The sequence below is a fragment of the Centroberyx affinis genome, unplaced genomic scaffold (genome assembly GCF_046629955.1).
Source record: "Centroberyx affinis isolate AG114_WGS23_722 - 3 ecotype Tasmania unplaced genomic scaffold, CSIRO-AGI_Caff_v1 ptg002977l_1, whole genome shotgun sequence".
Taxonomy (NCBI): Eukaryota; Metazoa; Chordata; class Actinopteri; order Beryciformes; family Berycidae; genus Centroberyx; species Centroberyx affinis.
This window is the reverse complement of record NW_027281084.1, coordinates 109,109-117,864: the sequence shown is the minus strand read 5'-3', so window position 1 is coordinate 117,864 and position 8,756 is coordinate 109,109. Positions and strand designations below refer to the sequence as shown.

At 44.4% G+C, this 8,756-nt stretch overlaps 2 protein-coding genes across 3 annotated transcripts in view; both read right to left on the bottom strand.

Moving 5' to 3' along the window:
* Positions 1–21: 21 nt before the first annotated feature.
* Positions 22–1,403, bottom strand: higd2a (HIG1 hypoxia inducible domain family, member 2A). The gene is made up of 2 exons (XM_071537033.1): positions 1,211–1,403; positions 22–611 (listed from the first exon to the last, which is right to left on the bottom strand). The coding sequence occupies exons 1-2, from the start codon at positions 1,395–1,397 to the stop codon at positions 445–447; spliced, it is 354 nt and encodes a 117-aa protein (XP_071393134.1). The 5' UTR covers positions 1,398–1,403; the 3' UTR covers positions 22–444.
* A 1,940-nt stretch (positions 1,404–3,343) lies between these two features.
* The window catches only part of ankhd1 (ankyrin repeat and KH domain containing 1), a 29,711-nt gene continuing 24,298 nt past the window's right edge, over positions 3,344–8,756 (bottom strand). The window contains exons 33-39 of one of the 2 annotated variants that reach the window (XM_071537026.1): positions 7,175–8,729; positions 6,331–6,520; positions 5,265–5,390; positions 4,732–4,983; positions 4,360–4,544; positions 4,108–4,272; positions 3,344–3,964 (exon numbers count right to left, since the gene is read on the bottom strand). In XM_071537026.1, coding sequence (XP_071393127.1) covers positions 3,905–3,964; positions 4,108–4,272; positions 4,360–4,544; positions 4,732–4,983; positions 5,265–5,390; positions 6,331–6,520; positions 7,175–8,729 — 2,533 coding nt within the window. In that variant the 3' untranslated portion in view covers positions 3,344–3,904. Of the gene's footprint in view, positions 3,965–4,107; positions 4,273–4,359; positions 4,545–4,731; positions 4,984–5,264; positions 5,397–6,297; positions 6,521–7,174; positions 8,730–8,756 lie in introns of both variants that reach the window. The other variant, XM_071537027.1, reaches the window with a different exon arrangement.

Below are 8,756 nucleotides of genomic sequence, written 5' to 3'. Positions count from 1 at the left end.
ATACAGGACAACCAGAGCACATTCCATTTTATGTCAGAAGATCTGTGTTTTATTGACAGGAGATGACACATGGTGCAAAACTGTGGTTCCAACATATAGGAATAATTTAAGAGAAGTGAGCAGCAAGCACCAACAAACTGGCAATCCATAAATTATCTGTTTAATGTCAGTACTAGTGTTACACAACTACATTTGATCTACAGTTAGATTCCAGTTTGCTTACTTGCTGTGGGAGGGAGTAGTCTATGCTTTGTTTTTCCATAGTGGCAGCCTCAAGCATAGCGCAACTCCTGGTGCTCAGAGGAAAATAAATCTTGTGTTGGCCTTTACATATCTGCTCAACAATCCAAACATACATTTATTCACCACAGTTCTTTCCAACGGTAAGATCAACCTGATGCCATGTTGAACGGAGGTTAACAGAGGTCTGGAATTGGTCCATCTTCATTGCTTGGGTTTCAGAGCTGTTGTGAAGACACCAACAATAATGGCAACTACAGTGAAGCCTTGAGCAAAGATGCGCCCTCTCATCAGCAGCTGGGACTGTCTGGTTTTGCCTTGATTGAAGGCGCGGAGGCCATACAACAGGGCTCCTGCTGTTCCCAAACAACCTGGAGAACAAAAGACAGTCACGGTGTTCAAACAGGATCTTATGTTCACTATGGAAAAATACCCTGGCACTGGGCAGGCTGTCTGTTAAAATAAGATAGCACATTATTAATCCCCTTGGGGAAATTCAACTACATACTATTCAGACACTGTAATATTGGCAAATACAATCCACATATATTTATTCCACATTACACAGTAGCCGTCAGGTCAAGCCACAACATAACATTTTGTCAAGGACACTGTGGCCCCTCCAGTGATTCATAAACAGGCAAAGAGTACACCACTAAAATGTATTCATGTATGAACGAGATACTAGCATCAAATTGTTGTTGGTAGAGTTTGGCATATGCAAGTTGGCAAATAAATCTCGTTAGCTAGCAAGCAACTTACTTTCGATTGACAATTTCCTGACGCAGTCTATAAGCGTTTGAGTGGGGCAAAACTGGGTTGACCAGTTAGGATAATTATGCATAATAGAGAAGCCAGCGCACTTAGATTACAGAATGTAGAGAAAACAAAACACAGTTTTCCATTGTTTTTCTTTAGCTAGCTAGCACTTGTGTAACTATCTGTGCAGTCAGTCCCTTATGCAACTCACCTATCGGGACGAATGGGTTCTCCTTGGTTTTTCTAATAAACTTTTCTTTGAAGGTCTCTTCTTTGAGCCTCGGTAAAGGAGAAAATCCTTCAATAATCGGAGGTTGAGAAAAGTCAAAAGGGACAGCTGCCATCGACGGTGTTTCTGATGTCTGTTCTGGGACCGCTGGGGGTGTAGCAGCCGCCATGCTTCCCGTGATGGAGGAGGAGGAGAGTACAAAACGGCATTACACTTCCGGTTAAAGTTTGCCCTCAGACTTCAAAATAAAAGCGCTAATGCTTGTTTTTACATCAGAATATAAATATAGAAATATATTGAGAGTGTATGGTGTTAGCGTACAGTTTCCTATATTGCTATTCATTTTTGGTGCAAGAATCAATATCCCAATTACTGCTACCATCACTGTGTGTTTAGTAACTGGAATGGAGTTTCTTGAATGAGACCGGACTAAATTCTGAATACAAAGGGAAGTCTATGATTTCCATTGGACAACATGTATTTTATGGTGCCTCCAGCATAAGCAGTAGCAAATTAGTAGCAAAATGAGCTTCTGCCTCTGATCAACTCATCGGTATTAGTAACTATTTGGTATTAGTAACTATTTGGTAACTGGAATTCAGATTCTGGCATTTATTCCAAATAAAGCCTACAGGCATTGGGCATACAGTTCTACAACTCAACAAATATAACTTGAAGCAAGCTCTCCAACCATCTAAGGCAGTGCAATTCATGATGTCCTAAGACTGCATTTTCCTTGATCTTGAGACAAGTACTATGGCCAGGGAGATTGATTCAGATTCAGTTTGTTCATGGTGGCAGAGTAGCCTAGTGGTTTGAGAGGCCATCCTGTGACCTGTAGGTCTTAGGTTGGATTCCAGTAACAGACATGTCCTGTGGAAGTGTCCTTAAAATACATACCTGCAATCAAAATCTGCTTTTCTTCAAGACCATACTCTGTACAGCTCTGGTTTACACAGGAGACTCCTCATCAGAGACAATATTCAATATGTCGGTACAAGAAGTTTACAAAAAAAGACACCACAGAAGTTCATCTGACAATTTTCACCAAATTTGGGGATTTTTGTGGGGTATGGAAGTCTATATTTCAGTTGAGGTCTAAAATAGTGGTGAACCTGCACAAAATGGCGACTAACAATCAGCAATAATGGAATAAGAGGCAGAATATAAGGTATTTACACCTATCAAGGCAGGAATCACATTGGACACATCAAAAACACCATTATTCTCCTATAAACCAATTATTGACCTCTGTGCTACTGTTGTTGGAAGATTCATATGGTTTCTTCTGACACTGACATCATACACATACTGTGCATTGATCTATTACGTTTCATTATGAGAAGACTTTGTGAACTGTTTTTTTTTAAAGAAACCTTTCAAAATAAAATAGTCGATTAGACTTCATTCAACATTATGCACCACTCATGTATATGAATATTGCATATTTATGATCAGTAGTCATCTCAGTAGTAGTCTTAGAAAAACTTTGTTCCTCCTGTATGCAGCAATTACTAAATATAAAATAAAAGAAAATTAAATTTTTATTTGCGGCACTGATGACTGACTCCTCATATGGTATTTCTGATGTAAGAGCTACAAGCAGGCCATGGTGCCTGTAGGAGTTAACTGCAGCCACTGACCGGTCAGTTAATAAAAAAAAAACAGTGGATGGTAAAAATGCTTCTGTGATCCAGCTGTCAGTGGCCCATGTGACATTTAGCGTTGGCATTTAGCCGAGTTACACTTAATCAAAATAAACCTAAGACTTATCTTACTCAGCAGCTAGTAATAAGTTATAGTTAACAAGTAATAAGTAGCTTTTTTATGCAAAAGCCCAGCTGTGCACATGCATGTGACTTGCAAAAGCTGTCCAAATGTTCATGCTCATTGATGAACAAAGTAAAAATGTTTTATTTCACTAACAAAATTCAGAGGAGATGACTAAAAGGAACCAAACTTTACATCACTTCACAGGATAGGTGTATTGAGTCTTGACCTCTGTCCATGGCTCGGGAGTCACTATGTGGAGTCACAACCTGACACAAAGCAAGGACCAACAACCAAACCAACCAGCAAAGTTTTATAAAAGAGCACACAGAGAAATACTTTTCAATCTTTTTATTGAATATTAAGGTAAATATTTCACATTAATACAGGCTACATAAAGTAGAGCCACTATACGACATGAAATTTACTCTCATTTTAACCCTTTTTAGTATGTAAACAATTATACATGTATTTACCACTCTAAAAGGTTCTGATTTCTTTCTCTCTTTAGGTAATCATCATCTAGTTCTGGGCCGAGTTTAAATAGCTACGTCATGTTGAGCCCCCCTGCAGCCCAAGAACGGTGTATGTGGGTTTAAGTCAAAATCGCTAAACTACGCAGAGAATGGATCCTGTTGAACAGGTGATCACGCATGTTTGTTTGCATCATCAGGACACTGATAACAGCCCTCGCCAAATTTCTTATTTTCTTATTTGAGATAGGCACATCAAAGAATGGTGTCGAACTTCCAATTCTTCAACCTCTGCTCTGCACTCTCTTGTCTCTACTAAAGTTAACATGTTGCAGTTTTTTTTTTCTTTGTCACATCGGTGTTATTCGTCAGTTGGTAATTCATGTTTGCGCTGTGGGTCATGCTGTGTGCGTTTGATTGCTGTCGACGCCGTCTAGTTGACGTGGTTCAGGTGCACATTGCCCACGTGAGGCGCCCAGGTACCAGGCCACACCTGAGGGAGAGAGGCTTCTGTCAGAAGAACTAACCCGATAAAACTTACATCAGACTAATGACAGAAATCAACACAAGCTTTACGTCGGTCTAAACATTAAGCATATGACTAGACAGACCAGGCACGCTAAAAAGGGACTTCACCTGCTGTGGGTCAGAGTTATCTGCGTTGTTTGGGACCACTTTGATAATGGGGCTCCATGCGGGGTCACCAGTGTGCAAGCCGTTGTACATTGGTCCCCCCGGCCCCTCTGCCATGGGAGGATGAGGGGGCAGCATGGTTCCTCCATACATCGACATGGGCATCCCCTGGAGAGGGACATTGGTCATTGGTAACCTGTTTGCAAGTGAGAGGAACAAGGTTCCTTTTTCTACAGAGGTTTGCATTTGTGTTACCTTAGGGAAGTCCATGTAGCTGTTGGGCATGTGCTGGGGCTGGTGGTAGTTGTTAGCAGGGTTTGCGATGCCTGTATCATCCTGCTCCATGGGCTGGTGCTGAGAGAAGGCCGACTGCTCTGCCTGCAGCTGAGGATGCATCATGTGGCTGCTCATCAGGGGCTGGGACCAACCAGACATGGCCTCTGTCACAAAAAAAACAGAAGAGGTTTGCCTCATCAATGGATGTCACTCACCAGTGCACAGTAAAAAAGATAGTGTAAATATGTGATTGTAGTGAGACTAAAGACAAGCTAGTTTTGTAAAATCACACTACTGAAATTACATTCCCTTTTCCCACGTCTTCATCAGAAAAAATATTTTCTCTCTCACCAGACGCACTGCCAACACCAAATGACCAAATGCCGCCCTGTCCGACAGACGCCGTGTAGCTGGTGGTGAGGAGAGGTGGGTTGACCGAACCCGTCTGCCTGATCCTGGCCAGCCGCTCTGTGCCGATGGGTGGGGGAACCTTCCGGTCCTGCTGTGTGGAGCTGCCAGGCTTGGGCTGGGGCGGAGGGGCCACAGCCGAGGCAGACAGGGCAGAGGACGACACCGTAGAAGGAGGCGGTACAGGAGACTCACCTGGGAGAGAAGGGAGGGCAGGAGAATAGAGTGATTGAGTTGAAAGTAACAATGAGTAATTTGCACAGCCTTAAACTGCTAACAAAAGACAATAAAACTGACAGCCATGAAACAGGGTTACAGAAACAAAACAAGCAAATACAAAAAAGACATTGGTAAAAAAAAAAAAAAAAAAAAAAGCTACATAAAAAGCCTGTCTAAAATGTGTGTTAACACGTGATTTTAAAGAAGAAAAATTACAACACAAAATAAAACAAACACAAAAAGTGTGTGACTGGTACCTGATGTGGAGGCACTCCAGGGGTGGGGGGAGAAGTGCTGTCTGCTGAACGAGGGCGTGCCAACGGCCGTATGACCATGCAGATACACAGGACTGCCAGAGATACTGGTGGCATAGCTGGTCAAAGCTGCAGGTACAGAAAAGAGACAGTTCACCATAGAGCACATAAAGCAAATTGCACCTCACATTAACCTTGCCTTAAAGTACAAGGCCTTATCTTTCAGTATACTTTGCCCCTACCTGTACACTTTGCCACTTGCCAGTTTTTGATTGTTTTATATTTGCGTCTCCTCCCAATGTTGTGCCTTAGACACTGTATAATGGAGTGGTGAGGTTTATTATGACTGTAAAGCTCTCACTCAAAACTGTAGCCTGTATGCTCAGGTTCACTGACCTGCCCACCTGGAGGCTAATTCATTAGTACCGATTTATCTACAAGGCCATTCTGGGTCTGCTTCCTAACTATTTGTGCTCTTTTCTCGCTTAAATAAAATAATTATTAAACATAAAAAAAAAATAGTTGGAAATTACTTTTTGCTGCCACAGAAATTGTCTTTAATATCTGACCCTAGGGTCAGAACTAAATTAGGCAAAAGTGCCTTTATGTATTCTGCTCCCTCTTCATGGAACTGACTGTATAGGTTTAAAGTGGAAAGAGCTGGTCTCTCTTGGTGAGTTTAAACTGATCTTTAATTTTGTGGCAGACTCAGTAAGCTTTGTTTAGTTTAATAATTAATAAGCTTTGTTTCTTCGCTTTACTTAGTCAAGATTTAAATAGGTTTGGCCCTGAGAACCTGCTGGTTCGATACTGGACTATTGAAGCACTTACATAGAATATTTTACTTCGTTTTATTATATTTTGTTTTATAAAGTTGACTATATTCTGCCTACACCGTTTTATGTTCTCAGTCTGCAACTTTTATGTTTGTCTTGCTATTTATATGCTGCTATTTTGGCCAGGTCGCCCTTGAAAAACAGATTCTCAATCTCAGTGGGATTAACCTGGTTAAATAAAGGTTATATAATGAAAAGATCAAGTATGAACGAAAAGGGAAACTGAGTCGTACCGATGGGGCTGTTGACCATCCTCTGGGAGGCAGAGCGATAGCCAGGGGCTTTGGAGCTGTCTGGGGGAGGAGGGGGCATCATACTCTCCATCTGGCCCATGCCCATGTAGGCTGGTGGGGCTGAGTAGGACTGCTCTGGAGGTGAGCGAGCAGGCAGATGGCATGCGCCCCACACCTGGTTGTTCCCCACCTGCAAGGCAAGCACAATAGATAACCAAAAATGATAATTAGAGGGTGTACATAGCAACTTTTATATGTTAAACGTAATATCCTTTCTACATGCTTATCCCTACATAAAAAAAAATCCCTTCTGTCTCTCCTTAGCTCTTATTCTGTTTCTTTTTCTAGCACTTTTGCATGATTATTCTAAAGTAACAGCAAAATTGAGGGTAACATGGCCCTGACCCTTGCACTCTTTACTGTATTGATTACTTTTTGTTGATCCATTTAACCTCATTCTACTGTGAGATTCATTGTAAGTCACTCTGTCAGTCAGCCAAATGCCTAAAATGTAATGTCAAAGGCATGTTTATACTATATCTATATATATATATATACACAGTACTGTGCAAAAGTCTTAGGCATATGTCAAAGATATCCATAAAGCGAAGATGCTTTCAAAACTAATGAAATGAAAAGTTTCTGAATATCAGAAATTTACAATAAACAGCAGTCTACTGGCACATTAATGCAGAAAACAAATAAACATCTAAGACTTCTTAGAAATTTATATAAAAAATCTAGGGTGCCTACTTTTGCACAGTACTCTACTGTACAGTATATATATACATATATATATATATATGTACACACATATATATTTGTACAGGGTACTTGAACTGACCTGGCTATTGTTATCAAAGATGCTGCTGAAATTGAAGAGGCCTGCAGGACCAAAGTTGGGGGGCATTTGCTGAGGCTTGGCCGCACTGGGCACATGCTGCATCTGGGAACCGTTCATCATCCCCAGGTTAGAGGAGACCTGGAGAGAGCCAGGAGCCTGGGCCTGGGCCTGGGGAGGCAGACTGGTGGGCTGGGATGCCTGGGGTTGGGTCTGTTTAGGGGGTTCTTGCTGAGCATTGAGGGGCACGAACACAGATTGTTGTTGCTGCTGCTGCTGTTGTTGCTGTTGCTGCTGCTGCTCAGGAAGGGAATAATAAGGCCCTGGAGGCTGCATACGGTGGGAGACTCTGGGCGCTGGGGCAGAGAAGTGGGGTACGGTGTTGTTGGGGTGTGCGACACTGTGTGAGGGGACAGGAGGAGGCGCTGAGGGGGGGTGGGAACTAGGCTGCGGGTTGAGGAGGGGTGGTGGAGCCTCTGTGGAGGATACAGAGGAGGGAGGGGGAGGTAACTGCTGTCGGGGCTCTGGCTTGGGAGGTAAAGCCATGGCAGGGGCAGTGAAACCCACAGAGCTGATGCTCTCACTGGCAGAAACAGGCTGATTCTCTAGAGGCAGAGAGGGCTTGTCTTTTCCAGGAGGGGCAAGGGCACTGGGCTCTGTTTTGGGAGGCTGGATGAGGGGCTGCGTGATGGGTCCGACTGGGTGCTGAGGGGCATTAGGGGTAATTGTAGCCGTACTGTGGTGGGCAGGAGACCCTGTGCCTCGCACTGCATTGCTACCACTAGTAACAGTAGCAGTGATAGACACGGGGTTGACCCCAGCAGGCTTGGGGTCAGGGGCAAAGAGCTGTTTTCTGACAGAGGAAGGGGTGGGGGCGCTGGGCTGGGGATTGTAGGGGGTAGGATTAGGGGTATGAGGCGAGGCTGCAGCTGTAGATGTGTGAGTGTTAGGAGCGCTGGAGCTAGTGACTGGGGCTCCTGAGCTGGCTGTGTTGCTGTGCTCGCTGTGGGTGGAAGAGTTGGATCTGACCTGGCCTCCACTACTGTTGCTCCCTCCATTGTGCTTGGGGGAGCTGTTAGCGCTGCCGGGACTCACAGGCCGCACAGGGAACGGTCCCCAGGTGCTGGCGGCGGGAGAGAAGGTGCCACCAAATTGGGCCATGGGCAAACGAGGGTGTCTGATCTGGTGCATGGTCTGAGCAGCCAGTAGAGCCAGCTGGGGATGGGCGTACGCAAGGGGCAGAGACACAGGGAAGGGTTGTCTCACGCCTGACGACAGCCCCTTCCCCATCTTGCCCCCGGCCTGAGAGGAGGATGAAGACGAAGATGAGGAGGACTGGAAGGAGACCCCAGTGGAGGTGACCAAAGAGCTCAGGGCCTTAGGCCCAGCGGTCGAACCACTGGTGGCTCCTGTGGTGCTGGGGAAGGGAGCCAAGGTCGTCTTAGAGCCTGGGGCTCTGATGTGGTTCCGGGGGATCAGATCCTCAAGCTCTTTGGCTGGGTCTTGGATCAGAGCGTTGATCAGCTGGACTGCATGCCTTGTAGACTCTGTGCCTCCTCTGAAACAACAAGGGCACACAATCAGT

Excerpts from the sequence above, each read along its gene's own strand:
- higd2a (XM_071537033.1), bottom strand. The coding sequence starts at position 1,397 with ATGGCGGCTGCTACACCCCCAGCGGTCCCAGAACAGACATCAGAAACA. Across the intron at positions 612-1,210 it reads GAACCCATTCGTCCCGATAG|GTTGTTTGGGAACAGCAGGA; the intron begins GTGAGTTGCATA and ends TTTGTTCTCCAG.